Raw genomic sequence first — 24,758 nt, 5'->3', positions numbered from 1 at the left:
ATGGACCACGGGAGCTCCGAAAACGTTCAATTCCCGAGCAGCCAGTAGCAGTAACCAGTAAAACTGCCCGCAACAACATTGTTAGCATATTCTAGTCGAGGTCCAAAATGCAAATACCAGATTGCGTTGTGAGGTTGCGGAGATATTCAGCTTTTTCTTAGTTTTCATGGTCCGTAATATTCTGTCCGCGACTGTACGTCAGACGTAACAAGAGCGAACCGAAGGACTACGAGGCCATCAAGATCGTGACGAGGAACGGCCAAGTGATCCCAGAGGTCGACAAAATCCGGGTACTAGGCAAGATTATAGACAAGCGACGGGGCAACGGCGAGACCATTTCCCGCCTTACAGCCAAGATTACCAACGCAATACGTTTCACCAGACGGGCCGCCAACCGCAATGCTGGGATGAAGGAGGAAAACTTGATTCGGAAACATGCGTGTTTCCTTTTGCCACGCCTCGTGGATACCTAGTACATTATATTTATGTCCGAAAAAGATATTGATTGATTGATTGATTGGCTTGTGCACTCCTTCGTAATCAACCACGCCACCTACGTTGCAGCCTTCCACAACTGGATGCAGTGGGAAAAGAATAAGATCAACGCCCTGATACGCCGAGCTTACAAAGCGGCGCTCGGACTATTCGAGTGTACGAACAACACCAACAAGCTCCTGAGCATGGGGGCACATAAAAATTGGAGGACACTTAAGCTTCGCCTTCAAGAGTGAAACGCGACAGCGTTCCCGTCGACCCGCAAAGGGGTGTAAGACAACGCGCTACGGCGCAGCGATCGCTTACGAGGCGCCCCGCATCGGACTTTGCACCCACCAATCACGCGGTGAGCGTCGAGCAACCCAGCGTTCGGCGCGTCAACGAAACGTGTGCTTGAGCAAGCGGAACGAACCAAAGAACTCGGTGTCTCGGAGGGAGAACCGATCTACGCCAGCCAAACGTCGTGATCGGCACGGGCAGAGAGATATATAGATAGTGATCTAAAGAAAGGAAGGACGCTTGATTCTGCAACCCGTGTGTGAGCACGGCGAAGCGTTGTCAGTGGAGAGGGAGTCGGGGCCGCGACGCGCCTCGCACCGGTCCCCGCACAGCCCCAATGCGCGCGTGGCGCGCCACCTGTCAGGGCAACGCCGTACATTGAGAAGAGGGGGTCTTCTGTGTTTGCCGCAAGATGGCTCTGCGTGTGCGGAAAGCGCAGAAGAAATGTAGCGGAAACGCACTTCGCTACTCGTGTAACCGCTACTTCTGTAAGTTACATGCTCATAATTACCGATATACACCGCAGTAGAACTTTCTACGGCAGGTTTCTAAGACAACACCGCATTCACTAGAGGCGCTTTTGTACCACTTTGAAGCATCGAACTCGTGGCTGAGTGGTAGCGTCTCCGCCTCACCTCCGGAGACCCTGGTTCCATTCCCACGCAGCCCATGTTGAAAGTTGTTTTTATTTATGAATTGGCTGTCGGGATTTCTCGCTCACGGCCAACGCCGCGGACGCCGACACCGACGACACCGGCTTTTCTGCGACACGAGCTCCTTAACGCTGTCGCGTTAATACCCCCGAGGAAATATTGGAAATGCAACGGACCGCCCAGCTGGAGTGGCTTTCTATGATCAAAGCCGGCAGGCGCATACTTCAATACTTGGGTTCACACCCGGGGCGAAAAAGGCGAGTAGCGACGTTCCTATCCCGTACGGCACCCGGCCCCGGATTCGGATAGATTTCATCCCGAGAAATATGAACCCCGAGTTTAACAAGGAGAGAAGAGCGGCGACGGCCAAGGCCCTCATCGATTTCCACGCCAAGGACGAGCACGCAAGGTTCGTGGATGCGGCAGAATACCAGGAAGACAGTGCGGCGTTGGTAGCTACCGTCATCGAGGCGTCCTCCGGCGCGAAGAGGGCAGCGGCGAGCTTACGGGTCCGAGAGGCGTGTCAGGCGGAGGAGGTGGCCATTGCTGACCCCGGGTGCCAGACGGTGTTGTGTGATTCGCGAAGTGCAGTGCGGAATTATGCCAAGGGCAAAGTGTGTGGTTAAGCTGGGCGCGTTCTGTGCTCGGCTGACCTTCAACGAGAGAATAGTTATGTTAAAATCAAGTGGTTCCCCGCGCACGCGGGCAACGATGCGTCGGAGAAGCACGATAACCACAACGAGACGGCACACGCAGTGACGCGATCGCTAACCAACCGCACCGCTGCAACCGACCGTCCAACGCGGTGCAGTGCCAAGGACCGCATGATGACGTTTAACGAACTTACACAGTTCCACCTCCTGGCTCGAAGGACTTTCCCACCCCCGCACGCGGGGCTGAGCCGAGCGGAGGCGGTGCTGTTCAGACAATTACAAACTGGTTCCTGTTGTAGCTTCGACGGGGCGGCCGCACGGAGGATCTATGGCATGAGGCCTAAACGGCCGGGGCACGCCGCGCCGCAAGAAAATCCGACTGCTTCAGTCGGAGACCAGACCAAGAATGAATTTTATCCCCGGGGGGAAAACACGCCAGGCAACTTACAGCGTTCGACTCTGAGTGGCGTCCTGGCGTAAACGACCCAAAACCGAAACCGGAATCCAACACACGATACCACAGTTCCTTACCCACCCCAGTGTCAATGAATCATCTGTACCCGAAAGTATATGTAAGTATATGTAAATGATGTGTGCCGCGTGTGCCAGCGGGAGAGGGCCACCCGGACGCACATCCTGTGGGATTGCACCAAGTTCCTCGACGAAACTTCGATAAGTGCAATGATTCCGCCGCGACTCGCGGATGCGGCGGAATGCTACGACCCCGAAATTTAAACCTGGGCCGTCCAGCAGGTCTCGGCGGCTCTTGGAAGACAAAGGCCGAGCGAAACCGACGGAACGCTGCCCCTCAGGGCGACCGACCACGGTAGTAACACGCGCTGGAGTTGAGTAGAGACCACCCGCGGAGGAGACGTCAGGGCCCGCGTCGCGGCGCCATTTAGTCATGGTGTCGTTCTGCAAGCGACTAAATAAAGCTTCTCTCTCAATATAATGTTTGCATTGTTCCAATTTTTTAGGAACCTTGAAGTCGATAGACACTTCCTATAGAGAGGCGTCAGTTTTTCAATCATTCTGTCTCCTCCATCTTTGATTAAATTCACTGTTATTCCATCGTCTCCTACCATTTTTCCTCGTTCATGTCGTGCAAGGCCCTTCTCACCTCATCGCTAGTTATAGGAGGAGTCTTTGCAACCTGTTCCTTACTGCTTCGAATGGAGATATCGCGGCTCCTTGGGTACTGTACAGCTCAGCATAGAATTATTCCGCTGCTTTTACCATACATTCGAAATTGCTGATGATATTACCCTGCATGTCTTTCAGTGTATAGACCAGAACACGACAGCCTCGCACCCAGACTAACCGAACGCATACTCTCGCACCCGGGTTGCCCGATCGACCGGCGCCATCTTGTACTGGGCTGCCAAAGTGTGTTCGCCGGCGACCGGCACACATGGCGAGCGTCAGCTCTAGGACTCCAAAGTGCGGAAATGTGCCCGTTCACGCGGATCCAAAGTACAAGAAGTCATCTGGGCATCATTGCGTCGTGTTTGGATGCCAAAACAACCAGCGCAAAAGGAACAGGTTGCTTAGCGCTGTTTGCGAAGAGCACAACACACGTAGGGAATCGTGCCGGTGCGGTGTTTTCAGCCTGCACCAATTTCCATCCGCAACAAAGAATGCCAAGCTGCGCCACCAGTGGATAGCTGCAGTGAATAGGAAGAACTACCAACCCAGCGAAAATGCACGAGTGAGTATTCGATCTCTGTATATTTTGGTGCCACGTTCAACTTTGCGCCCTACGAACGTAATATGTGTAACACGCAGGTTTGCTCCGAGCACTTTCTGGGCAACAAGCCTACAGAGCAGAATCCCGTGCCGGTGCTTCGCCTTGGCTATAACAAAAAGACAAGCCTTTTCGTGTTTTTAGTCATGCAGAGCTCCCGACGGTTAAGCGGAACAGTTGAGTTTGCGGTTAGCGATACTTGCAGCTGGTGCACGGCATGACCATTAAGCGTGAACGACAAGTTGTAGGCAATAGAATGTTGCCCTGCTGGTGAGCGTTATTGCTATGAAAGTAAACCGAAGTCTGCTCGTCACGTAGCATGCGTCCACAAAAACGTAAACGACGACTGCTCGTCGCCGAAGGTGCTCGTGCAGCGCGCCTGTCTTTACGAGCTCGTGTTGCAGGTGTCATTCGTGACGAATTCATTTGAGCTTCCTGAGCTCTAAACTGCGCGCGGGCTGTTATGCGGGGTAAAGCGCAAGATTTTTCCGTTCATATAGCGAGGAAAATAAGGTGGTTAGTTATAGTTGTATTTTATAACAAAATTTTGCTCGTTCTCGCCAGTTGTTTTTTATTTTACTGTTTTCTTTTCTAAGGGAGCGCCAACAATCCGATATGGCCTCGCACAGGTGAAACAGGTCTGATACCAGGTAGCTGCAGTTGGTGGGGCTAATTTAATGCAGGTGCGGTTGTTGTATTGTACAAAGGGGTCCCTGATGATTCAGCTTAAAGTAGGGATGGTAATTTTATGTGCCCTGTCATGGTTTTTGCAGCAGCTGTACAACACCTGCATCTGTCATGCTCACCCTGTTATACGGGCTTTGACTGCACATGTAGTTGAGCATTATAACTACTGTAGTTCCTCATTTTCCATTGAGTGCAGGTTTAGCTTCGTATGCTGCTTGTTCGAGTGCTGTAGGCTTGTGTTCTGAATGTTGTACTCTTAAGTGGTTGCACGATACAATTTGCCTTGTGTATTTTTCATATTGAGAGGACTTTATATCTTCGTAATAGTGATGGCATGGGAAAGAACTACAGCCGTTCTTACTATAACATATATTTTGTTTTCAATGTGCAGGTGGTGAAGGGCAGGCGTCTGCTAATCAGGCGGTCTATAAGCCCAGTCATACGACCTCGCCAGTTGGTTGCCAAACGCGGCCAACCCTGTAGTGACCATGACAAACAAGACCAAACTGAAAGTGCGGAAGACAGTGTTCTGCGTGCTTTATTAATATATGGCACCAACACAGTTCTGTATATTTCTTCACAGGTTACGTGCCAAAAATGCGGAGATATTACAGCTCACACGTGTTCTAGCATATAGCGCGCGGTTTGTACAAACGTAATAGCGTACTTGCCCGATGTATTTGCTTCTGCAGCCTGCACAGCAGTCAGTGTGGCCATTGCGGACTTGCATGATGTCTTGAAGTTTGATTGGATCGGGACAGCGAAAATTACAAGTTAGAAAAAATGCGACACACGCCTTCCGCCCAGCTGAAAAGCCCAAGTTTCGCTTATGCGCCGGGTCGCATCTCCCGGCGTGGCAGCCCAGACCTGCTACTTCGCGGCGCTTGGGATAGATGGCGCGACGAGCGCTCATGAATATGGCGGCGCGCTTTGAATTCACGGTGTTCTGGTGTATACATTTTGGTTTCTCATATGCCAAGTTTTCTTCTCGCTGACCTCAGGTTGCGTCCATTTTCCACGGCTTCCTCAGTCTTTCTCCCTTTATAGTTTCGAATATTCCTTATTTTCGCCGTGTTGATCAGTTTCAACAGTTCCGCGAATTCTATCTTAGTTCTTGAGTTGGACACTTTCGTTCTTTGTCGTTTCTTTATTAGGTCCTTTGTTACTTGGGAGATCATATTTTGTCATAAGGATAGCTATAGGGGCTTGTTGGTACAGCATATTTTATTTTGTTATAGCGCGAGCTTGACAAGGACAACAGAAAGGCACATCTCACACACACAGCGCGTTACTTGGGAGAGCTTGCCTGCTGGTTGCCTTGGTGCCTTGCCTTCCACTTCAATTGCTGCCTCTGAAACTAACCTAGCTATGGTTTCATTCATTACGTCTATGTCATCTTCGTCTCTCTGTTCCATGGCTGCATATTTGTTTGCATGTACCAGCCTGAATTGGTCTGCTAGCACCTCACTGCATCTGGGTTTGCATGTTTCTTCTTGACCACTTTTGCTCTTTCTCTCTTCAAATTGAGGTGAATTCGAGCCCTCACTAAGCTATGATCACTGCACTTCACCCTATCTAAAACGTTTATATGTTGCACTATGGTGGCATCGGCAGAAAGTATGAAATCAATTTCATTTCTTGTTTCACGATTAGAGCTTTTACAGGTCCACTTTCTGCTGCTACGCTTCCTGAAGGAGGTGTTCATTATTCGCAGCTTTTTTCTTTCGGCGAATTCTATCAGAATCTCTATCGCCGTAGTTGTCAATTGCTTGTTCACCAGCCTGCTAAAAACTGAAAATACTGAAAGTGAAAATAGCGAGACCTTATGTAATGACATTGTAAACTACGTTCGCTCGCCTTCCTGTGCTAGCAACCTCATTGTTTGCATTCCTTAAACAATTTTGAGAACTTTCATTAAGGCGGATGAGGGAAGGTGCCGCGATGTGTGTTCACATGTTGTCCCGCCTTTTCACTAAGGGTTACTGTGTTGATGCCAGCAGTGGACTCAATGAGAACGATTGATTGGCACATTGCAAGGGAGCATGAATAATTAAAGCTACTATGGGCTTAATCACGTTTCGGTACACCTGTCAACTGCTGACCGCCATTCAAGAGACAATGCTAGTAATCACATGTATTTAAACCTCTACGCAGGGACCAATATATGCAATTAGTCATGCACGAATCAATTCTGCACTGGCATGGCTAAAATGGCTGTGTAAATAACCCGTATCCCATGCACTTTAGCAGCAAATTTTATGTATTTCTTCCCTTCAGCCAAGTGCACTGACAGAGGTTCATAAATAAAGGTTCACCCGTCTAACGTACGGTAGGAAAAGTTGTTGCACAAGGAAAAAAATGCGAGTCATGCACTGTTACATGAAGTACACAAATGGAAACAGTGAACAAATCGAAAAAGAAACGCTCGAGCACTTGCCTCACTCCGTGCGTACACATCGAACATCCCCGAACTTGGCAGGCAGCCCAATAAATGCCGCCAAGGACGCGCAGGGTCGAGGCCGACACCATTTTCAAATTGGAAATAATCGTGAGTACCTGAAGTAACATGATACCCTACGCCAAAGGGATTCACGACTCACATATGCAGTATACACTCGCGAGTTATGCAACGTATCTGTGGTATCCATTCGCGAAATAGAAAACTATAAGAAGAAAACTCAACGCCGCGCACTATATTGCTACCGTTCCGAGGTTCCAAAGAAAATGGAATTTGGCCGTCTCATATCGGACGCACAGTTGCCCTTAAGACCACGAAATACCAATTCTGTCGGATAGAAGGCGCCAAACACAATCGTAAACCGGAATCACAAGCAATAACAGCACGGTGTGGTGCACGAGGGGCTCGGGCCCCGAAGCTGGTAGGGCCTCAGCCCCTCGGCCTCCCCCCCCCCCCCCCGGGAAAATGAAACCTCTCCGCCTATGCTAGAGGAGACATGCTGGGAGAATTCGCAGAAAGGAATACACTGCGAATAGTGAGCACCTTTTTCAGGAAGCGTAGCAACAGAAAGTGGACCTGGAAAAGACCATAATGGTGAAACAAGAAATAAAATTGATTTCATACTTTCTGCCGATCCCAGCATAGTGCAGGATGTAGAAGTGATAGGTAGGGTAAAGTGCAATGATATGTTAGTGAAGGCTAGGATTCGTGTCAATTTGAAAAAAAGAAAGAGTGAAATTGGTGAAGAAGAAACAGGTCAACCTAGAAATTGTAAGGGTAAAAGCAGGCAAATTTAGGCTGGTACATACAAACAAATCTGCAGCCTTAGAAGAGAGAGATGAAGATGACATAGGGGTAATGAAACCGTAACTAAGCTGGCTTCAGACGCAGCACTAGAAGTGGGAAGCAAGGCACCAAGGCAACCAGTAGGCCAGATCTGCCAAGTAACAAAGGACCTAATAAAAAAACGACAAAGAATGAAAGTGTCCGCCTCAAGAGATAAGATAGAATTAGCGGAACTGTCGAAACTGGTGAACAAGGCGAAAACAAGCGATATTCGCAATTATAACGGGAGAAAGACTGAAGAAGCCGTAAAAAAATTGATGCATCCTGAAATCAGTGAGAAGAAAACTTGCATGGCACAAAACAAGATGTATGCACTGAAAGATAAGCAGGGTAATATTATCAGCAATATCGAAGGTATATTAACAGCCGCTGGATAATTATATATTGACCTGTACAGTACCCAGAGAAGTCAAGATACCTCCATTCGAAGCAGTAATGAAGAGGATACAGAAATTCCTCGTATAACTAGCGATGATCCACACCGCTCTCATCCACGCGGCTCTCTTCAGGTCTCTTAACGTTACGCCTAGCATTTTTCATTCCATCACCTTTTGTTCTACTTGTTTTCGAACTTCTTTGTCGACCTCCAGGTGTGTGCCCCATATGTTAGCACCACTAGAATGCAGTGATTGCACAACTTTCTTCGCAATGATAATGGTAAGCTTCCAGTCAAGAGCTGACAGTGTCTTCTGTGTGCTCTCCAACCCACTTTTGTTCTGTAGATAGATAGATAGATAGTACTTTATTCGTATCAATTGTCATACACAAAAATCAGGCCTACCAAAGCCTCACCAAGGGCTTGAGTGGCAGCGCCTGGCAGACAGCGAACATTAGCAAAACAAAGAATAGAGATATTGCAACAAACTCGACAAGCAAACAAAAAAAGAAAATTTAACAGCTCAGAGAGACAGATATGGAGACATAACTATTACAACATCAAAAGGGATGACAACAATATGGAATTAAGATAGTAACACTCGATTAAATAATTACGGGGTAGGAAGCAACGCAGAGACGTACCGCAAAATTTTTTTCAGGGTGTATTTTGTTCTCATGCGGAATACACTAGGTGGCATAATATTGAAACAGGCAGGTACATAGTATTGACGTGTGCGCTTTCCGTACCGGGTTGAGGAGCGAGGAATGCAGTAACGGTATTTTGGTCTTAAATCACGTGCAGGAACATATGGAATGGTGAACTGACTGCACCAAAAATGTTTAAGCACAATAGTTTCTGTTAATAAAGCGTTAAAATTTGGAAACTTTAATCTTCTGAAAATATCAATGTTATTACCGATGGGCAGGTCGTAGGCAATATTTTTTAAAAGTAAACGCAGAAGCGAATTCACCCTGCGCTGCCAGCGAACAGTGCAGTGACCATAAACAGTGATTCCGTATCTTAGTACACTATAGGCTAGAGCGTGTGTAACACATTTACGGACAGAAAAAGGCATAAAATATCTAATATTATACAGGACACAAGATACAGCACGAAGTCTTTGACAAACGAAAGAAAGGTGCGAGTTCCAAGAGAGGTCACTGTCGAAGATCAGGCCAAGATATTTGACCGAATGCGCATATTTTACTGGAACACAGTTACAATGAGAACAGGAGGAAGTATGCAAATAAACAGGATGACTCAACTCAAATTTTTTTAAAGGGTTATGAAAACATATAAGTTGTGTTTTAGAAGTATTAACATTGATAAGGTTAGACTTAAACCAGTCCATAGCTTTAACAGCTGCCGTCTGTAACACTGTTACAGCATCAGTGTATTTCTTTGCGCGCGCAAAAATGACAGTGTCGTCAGCATATTGGAACAATGAAACAGGCACATTGTTAGCAAGATCATTAACGTATAGATTGAATAACAAAGGACTCAATATAGAACCTTGCGGGACTCCAGAATTAATTGCCGTGAAATCGCTATGGAATCTTGAAATCGACACATATTGGCGCCTATTTTGTAAAAAGTTAGTAAGTAAATGTAAAAACGAACCTCGAAATCCCAATGTAGAAAGTTTATCAAGCAGAAGAACGTGGCAGATGCTATCAAAGGCCTTGCTTACGTCAAGAAAAAGAGAGCATACGACTTCATTCTTATCAAAAGCTGAATTTAGTATGTGAGAGAATTCTTTAAGAAGATCTGTTGTTCCTTTTCCTGGTATGAAGCCATACTGACTAGGTGATAAAACATTGTGCGTATTCAAAAAATTCGTCATGGTAAGTAGTAGATGCTTTTCAAGAATTTGGCCAATGCATGGCAAAATAGAGATAGGTCGGTAATTACTCATCATGTTTCTGGAGCCACCCTTATACAAAGGTATAACTTTAGCAGTTTTCATTGATGTCGGTATTATACCGCTGGAAATGATACTATTAAGGATAACTAGTAGGACACCCTTAATCGCCTCAAAATTTCTGCACAATTCAGAAACAGTGAGGCCGTCATGACCAGGAGATTTGCTGCGTTTAAGACTGAAAAGTATACACCTTAAATCACTTTCGGTAATGTCAGGAAGGAAAGCAGATTCCATCACACTGGGAGGCATAGGACAGTCGTTAGGCGGGGTACCAGATGCACCAGAAACCAGAGAAAATAGTTTGTTAAAGTCATTCGCAATGCTCTGTCCATCTTTCTGGAAATGAGATATGAAATATGTATCATTATAAATAGTAGCGCTCGCTCCTTTCAGGTTATTTACCAATAACCATGTTTTCTTGCTGTTAAAACGTGCGTCTTTAAACTGAGACCTAAAGTGGTTGCGCTTGGCCAGACGGATCATGGCATTAACTCGGTTTCGTTCATGTTTAAACTGCAGTCGTAGTTGAGAACAGTTTGGAGCACGTCTCGTTCGAGCCCAGAGCAGATCTTTTTCTTTAATAGCTTCCAGTATTACGGGCGACATCCACTTATTGTCTAAATTTCGTTGCTTAACGATCACCATGCGTGAAGATTCGGCTTTGTGTGAACGAAAAACCTCGACGAAACTGTCATATAAGTCTGCAGGGGACACATTGTAAATAAAAGAATCCCAATCATACTTTGCTATTCTTTTATCGAAACGCTTATAATCAAGTACTGACACGCTTTGCTGGCTGCGCAAAGGTGCAGGGTGGCTGGAGCCATCCGTTAACGAGCAGCAGACGAAATAGTGGTCTGCAAGCTTGACTTCAACCACAGCAGACCGCACCAACCGGTTTTGAGAACGCACATTTATGTGGTCGATGCAAGAAGAGACCAGCTGCCCAGATAAGTATTCCTCACGTGTAGGGCTGTGGATTGTAGTCTCTAGTCCCCACTTTGATAAAGTGTCAAGATAATCTGAGACTGTTGGCACAGTTGGGCGTAGAATATCGATATTCATATCCCCGATAATGCACACGTGTTCTTCACTGGAAAATGATGATAATGCAGAATCAAGCTCAGCTAAAAAGATTCGACCGTTGCAACACGGAGGGCGATAAATTGCGAGTAGAATCAACGACAACCAAGGTGTACTTAGGCGGAGTGCGACTACTTCTGCTTGAGTAAAAGGAATACTAATTTCAGAAACGGACCAAGAATCTTTAACAAAAACTGCGATTCCTCCTCCTGTTCGTTGTTGACGAGTATGAGAATGTAACTGGCATCCTGGCAGCGAGAAATGTGATAACACGTCTGACGAAACGTTCACTTCAGTGAGAGCAACAACGTCATAAGTTGAATAAGAAGGATTAATCAGCGCACGAAAATGGTCCCAATGCTTCCGTATACTGCGAATATTAACGTGAGTAAACTGAAATGAATTGCCTATGTGATGCTGAAAGAACTTCTGGGCTTCAGAAAAATCGGAACACTTCACGAAACCAATGTCAGACATGGTTATGTTAGTTTTTCAAGATCCGAAAGCTTGTTGATACGAATGAGAGGTGCGCCTTCGGACTGTTTTGCAAGGACCTTCCCATTCTTGGTCCAGACGAACTGAAAACCCTCTTCTTTGCCACGTGACCTTGCTAGACGGAACAACTCGCGATTAGCCCGAGATAGGTTATCGTTGAAAAACAGCCGAGGAGACTCATCGTCATGCACCAAATCACGAAGGCCCTTCCGGGCCCCGAGCCATTTCTGCTTAACAGAAACTGAGCGAGTTTGCACTAGAATCGAATCGGTGGAATATAGTCGCCTCTGGATGGCAGCCGATGCACTGCCGAGATATCTGCTTGTTCAAAATCCGTTATGTTTAGCTTGCCTGCCAAAGTACTTAAGAAAGAGTGTAAGTTTTCATCAGATTTGACAGGAAGGCCGTGAATCTCGAAGTTACATCTTCTGCTGTATTGTAAATTTCCTTTTCATGATTAGGGTGCCCGGTGGGTGTCCTAGATAAACGTACTCTTTCACAGACTCTATAGGCTGACTGGCAATTCTGAACTCTTGTTCTCTTTCCCTTCAATTCATCAGTATCTTTGTCGTCTGCATATTAATCTTCAGTCGCACTCTTACACTGTCTCTTTTAAGGTCCTCAATCATTTGTTGTTACTCGTCTCTTGCTTTGCTTAACAGGACAATGACATCTGCAAACCAAACGTTGCTGAGACCTTCGCCGTTTATCCTGACTCCTAAGCCTTCCCAGCTTAATAGCATGAATACTTTTTCCAAGCATACAGTCAATAGCATTGCAGAGATTGTGTATTCTTGCCCGACCCATTTCATGACACAGAACATTCTACTTTTATTGTGGAGGATCAAGGTAGCTGCGGAATCTTTGTAGATATTTCCCAGGAAATTCAGGTATTCTTCCTGTATTACTTGATTACGTAATGCCTCCGTGACTCCTTTTATTTCCACTGAATCGAATGCCTTCCATAATCCGTGAAAGCCATGTTGAGAGGTGTATTAAATTCTGGTTAATTAGTAATATTTGGTTAATTGGTTCTACATTGTGTCGATTACTCGTGCAAGTAATGTCCGCCTCTCTGATGAATCTAGCTGAAGGATTATGTCATCTCCAACATACGATGTTTAAGCATTTTGTAAGACTTTTAAATAACAGCGCAGGCACTCCGTACAGATGGTTAACCAGTGAAATTTAAACATGCGGCCCCAAGATTTATGAGTGGGTTAATCTCCCCGGTTAATTGGAGCCTTTCTCAATTATTCGTTACGTCTTTGTGTTTCTTAATGAAGTGAAACACACGTTCGGCTGTGAGGGATAGAACGACGTCAGGGACGCTATGTCCGCAGTCCGCCGTGGTCGCTTGCGTTCGATGTCTCGAGTTTCCTCGGCCGCGTGGTTAGCAGGATCTGCGTGCCACTGCCACTTGGGATCCTTCGAAACTAAATTGCTTCAAACTTAAATATGTCCTTCACATGAGACAATTAATGGTTGTGTGGTACAGCGCGTAGCAGGGACAAGGGACTCAAGGGAACTAGTGCAACTAGCTCAAGCTATCACCCTTCTAAGCTACAATGAATGGCTCATACCCTCTTAAGCAACGGCTCCTAACCCCGTGAACGCGGCCTCCTCTTTACGACGGCAGAAGTGAAATTCTACACTGGAATGACGACCGAACGGGGAGCCAGCTGTGGAAGGAGACGAACCGTGACAGAGGTTCATAATCATGATCATCATCAGCGTCATCAGCGGCGCGAGAGTAGTTCCCGCGGTTGCGCCGAAGGGCACCAACGAGCCAGCTGTGGAAAATGACGACGCTCGAGGCATTACTGATGATAATAGTTTCTCCGCACAACTTACGGACAGATATTGGTAGCCACATTTAGCTTCGCTGTAAAATTGTCGCGCCGTAGATGTCGAGTGCTCCGTTCTGGTAAGCAGAGAAGAAGACGCCAAGATCGTCTCGCGGCACCAACGCGCGTGGTCTCGTATCTCGCCCCAGCTCGCGACTTTAGCACCCGCTGGCTGAATTCGTATATCGCCATTTGCAGCTTGCAACCGCCTTGAGAACGACGTCTCTACTGCCCCTGCCTGACCTCGCTACCAGCCTAGCTGCTCCCTGACGTTCGCGCTTGACGTGTAGCCTGCGTGCAGCTCCAAGTCGTCCAAGACGGTCGAGACTGCCGTCCCGGTGCTGCGCCTTTCGCCGAAAGTCAACCATGAACCGGGTCTTGTCTGCAGAGGAACGGGCTAATATTTTGGTGAGCCTCAGGTGATCTTTTTTGTCAGTAAAGTATTTCCATACATTCGAGCCGTAAGAACGCTAATAATAAGGTGATAAGTGCGCGCCAACTGAACATTTAGCCCCCGTCTTTGCATGTTCAGTTGGCGCGCACTTATCGCCTTATTATTTTCCCGAAGAGCTTCTGATAGGAACGCGACAGTTGTTCGAGTGTACTTAACCGGTTGTGAAAACTGTAGCGACCAGTCACTATGGTTTCGACGGCAAGTTTTTTTTTCTTTTTTTTTAGCGCAAGAGGGCTTTCAATGCGGGCTTGGACCGTACTGCGTCCAGCATCCTCGTGCGTATGGCGGAAATACGCATATTTGCGGCCTTATTTGGCAAGGACTATGCTATGCGCACTACGCTGCCCTCCCGCAATTGGCACGACGCACAGGTGCCGCGCGGCGATACTGCCACATCCCGCGTAAAGGCTTGTCATTTCAGCCTTACACTAGTGTGCCAATCGAAACGTACACTCGTCGGGAATTCCGAGTCTGGGTTAGACCTTTATAATTGGCGCACTCAATCCGGAAGCTTAAGTAAGATTTCCTTCTAATAGAATGTGCCACAGGTCGTTTTTGACCTAACCTGACCTAACCTAACCTTGCGCCAACCTTAATCTCCGTGTTAGTACGTGCTAAAAAAATAAATTTCATCAATGCGAGAATTGCCATTCATTAGACGGCACCTTAGGCGGGATGTTTCTTCCGTTGTGATAAGTGGGTGTAATTTGAACGAAGAAACAGAAATGTCTCTGTGGTAAAATTATTTTTGACAGCGATCGCTTCACGGCGTGCTTTCTTGCACTTAAAGGACATCGGCCCTCCAGCGTTGACTGTGAGCGCACCTACAGCTAACTGCACAGGCCAAAAAAAATGTAAAGACAATTAGCAACATACCGATTCTGGCTTGTCTTGTATTTAGGTGCAACAATTTTGCTAAGGTAGCGCTTTCCGATTAATTACTAACTTAAATTTTGTCGGGTCCGAGGTGACTGTCGAAAGAGACAGCACATCTTTTTTTTTCAAAGAGGCCCTAATTAACAACGCTGCCTGGTGAATGGCCGTGACCTGGCTTTTATTCGTGTGTCCAACAAAAGTTCACGCTTCGTCCTTATAGTTTTGCGGCGTTGTATGCCTCGTTCGTATCGGCTTTATTGACCGACATGCCATGAAACTCGCGTTTGTCTATTACGTCGCTTGCTCCTACAGAACGGTGAAGAACGTACATATACGTATGAAGACGAGCTAAGGCAATCATAGGAGACCAGTTTATTGAATTGCACAATTGTCGCAAAATTGTTTATGGGTTAGAGCATAAACGCTAGGTAACGCATTCTATCAACAGTCTACTGGCGTGCATTCGGACTAACTATTTATATCACTACTGCCGCAAATTAATCGCAGCTTTAAAATTGCACCTATATCACATCGCCGATATGTCTGCATGATGTTCCGAAATTCAAGTGCGTTTTCACGGGCTTGGGTCGTTGTGTACAATGCTCGCGCAGAGCTATATGAGGGACCATGCTCGAGTCTTCCAATTCAAACACCATTATACGTAGCTGCAGTGACAACCATGTAAACAGTGCCGACTACAGGATGTCAATATGCGCGACATCTAGCGGTGATATAGCAGAACCTTTGACAACTTCTTTTTTCGCGCTCTTTTCGGGCTGACCAGTTCTCCGCTAACGGTTACTGATCGTTTTGCATTACAGAAGTGCGTTTTAAGATTCCAGCCGAAAACGATATTATTCTCTGATTGAAAAATGTTCCCAATTGAAATATTCGCTTCAAGGCTGAAGCTGCAGGACTTAAGGTTAGGTTAGGTTCAGTTAGGTTAGGCTAGGTTGTGAAGGCAATTGTGAAGTCACAGAGAAGGAGCGGCATCGTTTACCTGATAGTTGTGTCTACGCGTGGCCTGTTGCATGCACAGTATTGCACAGTATGCACAGTATTGCATGCACAGGGCCACTGTGCGCATGATGTGTCGAATGGTGGGACGGGGACCGTGGCGTTTGCGGCTGCGCTCGACGTAGTTTCCAGAACACCGAAATTTGAGTCGAATTTTTGCTCGATCACATAAATTGGGGAACGTCACGTTTGCTACAAGTGCATCGTCGCATACTTTAATCATGTTGGCTTTAAGAAAAGTGTGCGTCGCACATTTCGATGCCAACTGGTGATTTTTCCATGAGTAACAGCAAAGTAGCGTCCCAGTTTGAATGCTTGACGATTATTTTTGAGGCTTTTGCTACTTTGTGTTAGATTTGTTCGAGGAAACCATATGTAATAGGACGAGGTGTCTCATTTAACATAAATGCGGGCGAAGAAAACCACAGAACCGAACGTATCATTTTTCAAGCACTCAAATATATGCTTCAGATTTCTAATTTACACCCTGAAAAGTAATTAATTAATTAATTTATGGGGTTTAACGTGCCAAAACCACTTTCTGATTATGAGGCACGCCGTAGTGGAGGACTCCGGAAATTTCGACCACCTGGGGTTCTTTAACGTGCACCTAAATCTAAGTACACGGGTGTTTTCGCATTTCGCCCCCATCGAGATGCGGCCGCCGCGGCCGGGATTCGATCCCGCGACCTCGTGCTCAGCAGCCCAACTGAAAAGTAAATTCATATACTATAATTAAATTTATCACAGGCTCGAGCAAAGATACATTTATGGGTAGATTAGAAAACCAATTATTAAATAACGACCGAGTAAACATTTTTAAACTAAAATAAATGGCATTTTTATATGAATGTGCCTCTATGACTCCAAGTAGCTTGGTAGGGTTCAGTTCATTAGTATTTGTTTATATGTAAAGTTTTTATGACATCAATGCTGCCTTGAAGCCTTACGAATAATAACGAAACAATGTACGGTCGAGCAATGTTTAGCAAAAATCAAGGCTGCTTGAAGAGAAATGTCCGCGGCGTATAGGTTGGGGCGGCGTTTCCGTTGTTCGTGTTGAGCGCCTTCGAAAACCTTTGACAAATACCCTCCTCGAGGGAATGCCTAGAGATGTGCGTCTCGCGTTGCGCGATACGAAGGCGAAATTGACTGAGCCGTTGTTCTTGCACCGTTCTCCCCGCATGACGCGGCGGGCTCACAGCAGAGGCTGCAGAAGGAGGCGCAACCGAAGCGTCGCCGTCGCCACGACCGCTTGTTCGACGCGATGATGGTGCTGATCGCGCTCATCGCATTGCTGTTCTGCCTCGGATTATTCATCCGCTACGTCAGCCGCGGTCCGCGGGTCGTCCGGAAGGAGACGGTATCGTCGACCGTGGACCTCGGAACGCGACCACGTACACCCACCACCACCACCACCACCGCCGCCACCACCGCCGTCGCCCCGGCGACGGAAGCCACCGCGGAGCACGAAGGGAGCGGCCCCCAGGATGACGAGAGTACCGCAGAGGCCACGACTGCCATGCCGTCTCAGCGCCCATTGCCGAAGCCAGGCACCGAACGTTATGCTGGGGATCTGCCGGGGGACGTCAAACCGAAGCACTACGACGTCACGATCGCATTGACGGGTGAGAGCTTCATTCCCGGTGCAGTCTTCTGGGGTTACTTTGCTTACTAGTACATGATTGAACGCGACAGCTCGACATCTACACATTCTGTCACGTTTACGAATGAAATGCTATAAGGGGGATAAAAAAAACCCGCCGTGGTTGCTCAGTGGCTATGGTGTTGGGCTGCTGAGCACGAGGTCGCGGGATCAAATACCGGCCGCGGCGGCCGCATTTCCATGGGGGCGAAATGCGAGAACACCCGTGTACTTAGATTTAGGTGCCCGTTAAGGAACCCAGGTGGTCTAAATTTCCGGAGTCCACCACTACGGCGTGCTTCATAATCAGAAAGTGGTTTTGGCACACTAAACACAATAATTTAATTTTTATGCGAAGCATACTAGCCGCACAACCACGCTCTTCCTTGCTGCGCCGCGCGCGGCCGCGTAGCAACCATATGACGTCATAACAGCTGCAAAAGCGGAGGCTCAGCTCGTGCGCTCGCCTGCGGTCGCACAGATGGTACTGCGGCCTAACTCCCGCTAGGGCACTGACGTCACAACAGCTGCAAGCCGGGCTCAACTCTTGCAAGATGGGCTCAGTGGGAATCGAACCAGGGTCTCCGGAGTGTGAGACGGAGACGCTACCACGAGTACGCTGCTTCAAAGCGGTACAAAAGCGCCTCTAGTGAATGCGGTGTTGCCTTAGAAAAAGACCTGTTTCTAAGGCTTAGGCGTGCGTCGCTTGCTCAGGCGCACATTTCGTTGCCGCGCCGAACGCTGCGTTGCTCGACGCTCACCGCGTCCAATGCGGGGCGCCTAGTCGCCCCTGCGCCGTAGCCCATTGTCTTACACCCCTTGGCGGGTCGACGGGAACGCTGTCGCGTTCCACTCTTGAAGGCGAAGCAGAGTAACGCATGAGTTGTTTCTTCGTCTAGCCGAACCAAATATAGCCAAGCAACAGCAGTTCACCAGGCTAAACAGTGGTTCAACAACTAAAATAAAGGCTAGTATGCTTCGCATCCTAAGGTTAAGCCCAGGATGCGAAGCATACTAGCCTTTATTTTAGTTGTTGAACCACTGTTTAGCGTGGTGAACTGCTGTTGCTTAGCTATATTCGGTTCGGCTAGACGAAGAAGCAACTCATGCGTTACTCTGCTTCGCCTTCAAGAGTGGAACGCGACAGCGTTCCCGTCGACCCGCCAAGGGGTGTAAGACAATGGGCTACGGCGCAGGGGCGACTACGCGCCCCGCATTGGACGCGGTGAGCGTCGAGCAACGCAGCGTTCGGCGCGGCAACGAAATGTGCGCCTGAGCAAGCGACGCACGGCTGAGCCTTAGAAACAGCTCGTTTCTAAGGCAATACCGCATTCACTAGAGGCGCTTTTGTACCGCTTTGAAGCATCGTACTCGCGGCTCAGTGGTAGCGTCTCCGTCTCACACTCCGGAGACCCTGGTTCGATTCCCACCCAGCCCATCTTGCAAGAGTTGAGCCCGGCTTGCAGCTGTTGTGACGTCAGTGCCCTAGCCAAAGTTAGGCCGCAGTGCCATCTGTGCGACCGCAGGCGAGCGCACGAGCTGAGACCCGGCTATGTAGCTACGCGGCCGCAAGCGAGCGCACTAGTTGAGCCTCCGCTTTTGCAGCTGTTATGACGTCATATGGTAGCTACGCGGCCGCGCGCGGCGCAGCAAGGAAGAGCGTGGTTGTGCGGCTAGTATGCTTCGCATAAAAGGAACCTCCCTCCAAAAGACAACACAATCCCACCTCTGTAGTTCGGCCACTACCACGAGAGAGCGCCCCACCTTAAAATGCTGTGAACTTGAGCTTTGCTCGTAGTCAGCGCCTGTACTCTCCGTCTTTCCTGTCTCGATTCATTGCAATGTTTCCCCGTAAGAAGCTATGTCCTTCGTTGAAAAATTTGTGAAGTTTAGTGGCCATATGACATGGCAGTAAATTTGGCGCTGACACTTAATATTGCTCACGTATATGAATGGCAAATAAGCGCTATGATTAAATATTTTTTCCCCACACATTCGTTGCGTGCGGAAGCTCACGCGTGCGTTCTAACCGCGGCTGGGCAACGAAAACGCGCCACGCGTCTCAACGCGCTCGCTTGCCCGTTGGGTATTTACAACCCGAAGGACCGTTGAGCAGCGTTCATTTGGACATCAGTGCTTAAACACAGTAACGCACATTAACGTGTGATGCACGCACACCTTTAGTGAACCAGAAAGGTGGAGCCGCCGGGACGTTGGGGAAGCGGGCTCGTATAGCAACTCCCACGCCCGGGTCCGATACCCACCCAGACAGCAATTTAGATTTCTTTTTCAATGTCATAAATTTACTTTGTTTACAGCAACCTGCCTGAGAAATTCGGCCTCAATACAAGCATTTTCGACGAGCTTTTACTCGTTGCGCCGTCGGGCATTTTTGGTACTACCTTTCTGTCACTGCATGCAACGGATTTTTGCGTAATTCAACATTTAATGCATTCGAGTTAAAAAGAAAACATCGCTGTACTCCCACGGTTCCCCTGGCGTATAACTGATTTACGGCGACAGGAGCACTCTCCTAAATAATTGTAAAATCTTAGTTTGAGCAAACGCTAAAAGTTGCGGCAAACGCTGTCGCAACACACGCAGTTCTTGCGATGTCGACAAGATATTCCTCGTTCGCTACTAAAACGTTCACTGTTAAGTCCTCGGAAACACTCATTTTCCCAGCTTATTCCGTGGTTTAACCTCTCAGTGGTGTAGGGAACCTTTGTAAGCGTTTAGAAATGCCTATAAGTGGGCTGAAAATAAGGTGGAGCTGATCAGTTTTCATTTAACCATTAATTGACACATTCACCTAAATATCTGCCTGCAAACTACCGCTAAGGTTTCCCACATATTCTCAAAATATGTATTTCGTTAGCCGCATGGACTTTTCACAAAAAGCATGAAAACGGGCATGTTAAAGATTTGGACGCCTCTAATCACATTAACCGCTGCGCTGTAAAAAAAGAAAAGTAAAATGGCAGCTTTCACGGAAGGCTGTGCATTCAGGGAAAACGAAACATTGATGTCGCTGTCAATGCTATGCATTGCATGCATGCATTGAGAGCTACGCCAATGTCTCGCGTTGCGTTGGAGCTCCTCACGTGCTATTGTGACAATATGCGGAGGCGACGTGGCGTGACACGGCGCAGTAAGGACTGCGTCCAGGGAAACACCAGCCCTGTCACAATGCTGGAGCAATGAAATACGCCAGCGGCAGCGTTGCCTCTAGCGTCTTCGCACCTCGATAGCGTGCATGACGAAACTGACGGAAAACCGTCGGCATTCTGAGCGGCCGATGAAATCAGCTTCACGCCTTCCGCTCGCTACCTCGGACCAGTGCGTCCACTGCGGTGGGATACGCACGCAGCTGTGCAACGAGAGAAGGCGACTGTGCGTGAAGCGCTCTTGGCAGCAACGAACTGCCGTGGCTCCGCCAGAGATCCGGCTGAGCAGAGCAGGACCATCCGTCGGCTGCGTCGTTTTTGCAGCCAAACGCACCGCTTGCCCGGCCGCCTCGTTGCAGGCCTAAAGCACGGCACCGAGGCGCTGCACGGGCAGCCGTGGCAGCGCGACATTAACGCCACACAGTCATGCACCGCGGCCCTGACGGCGGGAAGCGAACGCGCAAGGTGGGAACCGGAACGGAGATGAGCAGACACCCGGGTCTTTTGCAGCGCATGCTCAGTGAACACCTATCTCGAATCCAGCGGCTGACGTTAGCCGGCGCTGCCTTGCTCCGCGGGGCCCCAGCGGCGTTCTAGGCAAGGCTGCCCACCTCTGTAGGTGTGCCGTCGTGAGTAATACGATCTGTTAAGCGTTGCAAATACTCACCATGCAAGCGAAGAATACTCTTAAATGGAAAGCAGCTTTTTCATCTATCGATCACTACTAGTTACGTATATTTACGTTTACAAAAATATATAGCCTCGTGAAGAATAGGAACGGTGAAAAGCGCAGTTCTGTGCAATGGCTACACGGTTGATTCAAAAGAGGTTTTTTTTCTTTCAGAGATATCCGTAATGTGATAACGTTTATTACCACCTGTATTTTAGGTTTATTTTTTAGTTATTTTATTATTTATTATTTTAGGTGCATTTTCGAAACTAGAACTTCAGCGGTACGCGAACACCTGGATTGTTTTTTTTTCTTCGTTTCTTTCGAATGTGTACTTCGAAGACAAAGAATTTACATAATTGTTCACGACTCGATTTACCCAAAATATTAAATTATGGGGTTTTACGTGCCAAAACCACTTTCTGATTATGAGGCACGCCGTAGTGGAGGACTCCGGAAATTACGACCACCTGGGCTTCTTTAACGTGCACCTAAATCTAAGTACACGGGTGTTTTCGCATTTCGCCCCCATCTAATTGCGGCCGCCGTGGCCGAGATTCGATCCCGCGACCTCGTGCTCAGCAGCCCAACACCATAGCCACTGAGCAACGACGGAGGGTTTGATTTACCCAGTGCCTTGTACAAGGTAGCTACAAGTGTAACCCCGTAAAACCATCGAAGGTATTTATATATTACACAAATTCTATCTGCAGCTTGAAACAACAAACTTGCTGGTGCCTGCGACTGTTCGTGAAATGACCGACTGTCACGGTGACGTAGGAATATGAACATTGGTGTGATACCTACTGTGCCCTCTCGCCCTTTCTGCCTATTTTATTTTTCTTCTCGCTCCAAGGTGAAAACCTGACCTACGAGGCGATGAAAGTCACCGGCAGAGCGGAAACGTCACTCGAGGTCCTCAAGGCGACCTCTAAGCTGATCCTGAAGTCCAAGGCAAGCACCATCAACTTGGTTGGGATATCAGTGCTGGAAGTTCCCGCCGCGTCGGGCGATGAGTTGAGGGAAGTAAACATCACGACTCTGAGCAAGAGCGACCCCTTCCTCATCGCGGCACTCGAGACCCCGCTGGAAGCTGGAAAGTCGTACACTCTGGTCACCGAGTACGACTACGACAAGCGCGTGGAAAGCGGACCAATCTACCTGTCGGCAGAGTGAGTAAATAGAGCGTTATATATTGTCCCTGCGACATTTACAGAAAATCTGGAGACAGCTATAGCTTAAGCTTCGCCTTTATGAGTGGAACGCGATAGCATTCAAAGATCCCTGACTGTATCTCGCGCTTCCCGGCAAGTGCAACTTATGTAGCCGTAATGATCACTGGCAAACGCTGGCGGTGAACGATATGCGCGAATGCGACATTTGTGGTTCTTTTTGTGACGGTGGGCAAGCAACCGAGGGTTCCGCGCCGCTCCTGGAAAGACGGACCTCAAACCGCAGCTGAAAAACGCTTTCGCGCCAAAACAGGTTTGTGTTTGAGTTTCTTAGTTTAAAGCTATCACGCCTATAGTTTGTGTGTAAGTGGTACTTTACGGTTTTTCTGCGTGGTTCGGAATGATCTTTGCCGAAACGACGCCCGACGCGGGACGCAGACACAGGGTTTTCTGGGACACGGGGCGCTTAACGCTATCGGGTTAGTACCTCGTTAGTGGAGCTGTGCGCAGTATACACCTTTGTTTATTGGGCGCCGCTGTCGTGATTATAATTTATTGGTATCCACTTTGAAACGCGGGGGTGACAAATCGTCACCTAGTCTGCTTGATATTGTCACGAAGATAACTAAGACGGGCTTGCCGAAAGAGAACAGCCTTCCTTTTATGATGGCCGACAACCAAAAAGGCCACGGGGCACAACTGCGCCCTTTGTCGTCTTCTCTCTGGCGATCGGTGCCTGTAGTGGGAAGATGACTTCTGCCGATCGGGACTCGTAGTGGGCAGCTTAATTCGCGGCAATATATTCCAAGTATGCTGGCATTATTGTATACTTCCCCATCTTTTCCTTCTACCTTATTCAGCTGCCTATGCTATTTACGAATCCAGTAGTATGAATCTCTTCCCGGCTTTTTTCACCAACACTTCAAACGCCTGTTGCTTATCTTGACTGCAGACCAGTGGATGCTCCTGTCCACTTTAAATGCAAACGCTACTGAAAGTGGCGCGTTACTTACGTGTCTCACAGGGATAATCACTTCGCATTTTGTTTAGATGTTCTGATAGGTCTCCGGATTTTGTCTGAAGGGTATACATGCCTCATCTTGTAGCGAAAATTTTTCCGGTATGTTTTGTCTTTAGAAAACCGGCTCCAGTCTCAAATAGCAAGGCACTTTGTGTTATCCTACAGATTTTCCCTTAGAATTTCTTACTTCTCATTCTCGTAAAAAACCTTGGTCCTTTTTGTTTTCATTCTTTGCGTCCAATTAACTGTCTGTTTCTCTTACTTTTTCTTATGACTCGCGGTTATCTATCTACAATTAGAATTACTCTGTACTTGGTTGCCAGCTTTCTTGACCTCTTCCTCCATTCTGTGTCCGCGCTTTTCATGTACTATCGGCGTCAAATGAAAGTTGAACAGCGGAGCGCGCTGACCAGGCATAAGTGAAGCTATAGTGCGCGCCGTTCAGTCTTCACCATTGACAGGCGCGCGCATCCGGTTTGGCCGAACTGCGCAATCCCTCTCTAGTGAGATAATGTCGCTTCTGTTCTGGTTCTTACATTTGAAAGGGAGAAAATGAAAAATAAAAATTAAGCTAGGATATTGCAGTTTACGGCGAGTCTTGTCGCACAGATCGCCGAAACCACAAGCGCTGTCCGCGCGAACAGCGGTGCGCGTCGTGCAGTTTGCACTGTCATGGCAAGGTAGATTCGCCCGCGCGGTTTGCAGCTTGCGCGCCACATTCGTTCTTTCGATCGGCAAACTTGCGCTGCGCGGTATTGCTGGCAGCCGCGACGGTGGCCGGCATGCCGAGCGCGTTTGGCCGTTTGACATGGTTTCACTCCCAAAACTGCAGCGCTTCGCTTTTACCACAGCGTCGCAGCGTTATCGGCATGTGTGCATGAGACAAAGGATGAGTAAATATCACCGGGGCGTAGTTCATGTCCAACGATAGGCCTTTCTGATTCGCCTGTCTGTAGCGATCAGAACTACTTTTTCTCCACCCTTAAGACAACACGGAGATCCAACGTCAAGTGAACTGGATATGCCGGGTGTTTCGTCCGAAGAGAGAGCGCGAATTGTTTCTCTTTACTGGCATCCAGTGCATCAGCGTGAGATTGCCAGGATTACGAATCGCTGTTTGCCTACAGTTAACAGAATTTGCCAGGCCTTCCGTGATGGACGCCTCTGGAACCTTCCCCGTGGACACATGGACA

General features: G+C 48.0%; 1 protein-coding gene across 1 annotated transcript in view; it reads left to right on the top strand.

The window, feature by feature from the left end:
• The first annotated feature begins 13,452 nt into the window (after window positions 1-13,452).
• Window positions 13,453-24,758, top strand: part of LOC142569078 (uncharacterized) — a 129,746-nt gene continuing 118,440 nt past the window's right edge. The window contains exons 1-3 of the mRNA XM_075678582.1: window positions 13,453-13,951; window positions 17,095-17,518; window positions 22,229-22,544. Of these exons, the coding sequence (XP_075534697.1) occupies window positions 13,910-13,951; window positions 17,095-17,518; window positions 22,229-22,544 (782 nt within the window). The 5' untranslated portion in view covers window positions 13,453-13,909. The remainder of the gene's footprint in view (window positions 13,952-17,094; window positions 17,519-22,228; window positions 22,545-24,758) is intronic.

The sequence above is a fragment of the Dermacentor variabilis genome, unplaced genomic scaffold, assembly GCF_050947875.1.
Source record: "Dermacentor variabilis isolate Ectoservices unplaced genomic scaffold, ASM5094787v1 scaffold_59, whole genome shotgun sequence".
NCBI lineage: Eukaryota > Metazoa > Arthropoda > Arachnida > Ixodida > Ixodidae > Dermacentor > Dermacentor variabilis.
This window is presented reverse-complemented; position numbering and strand designations above follow the sequence as displayed.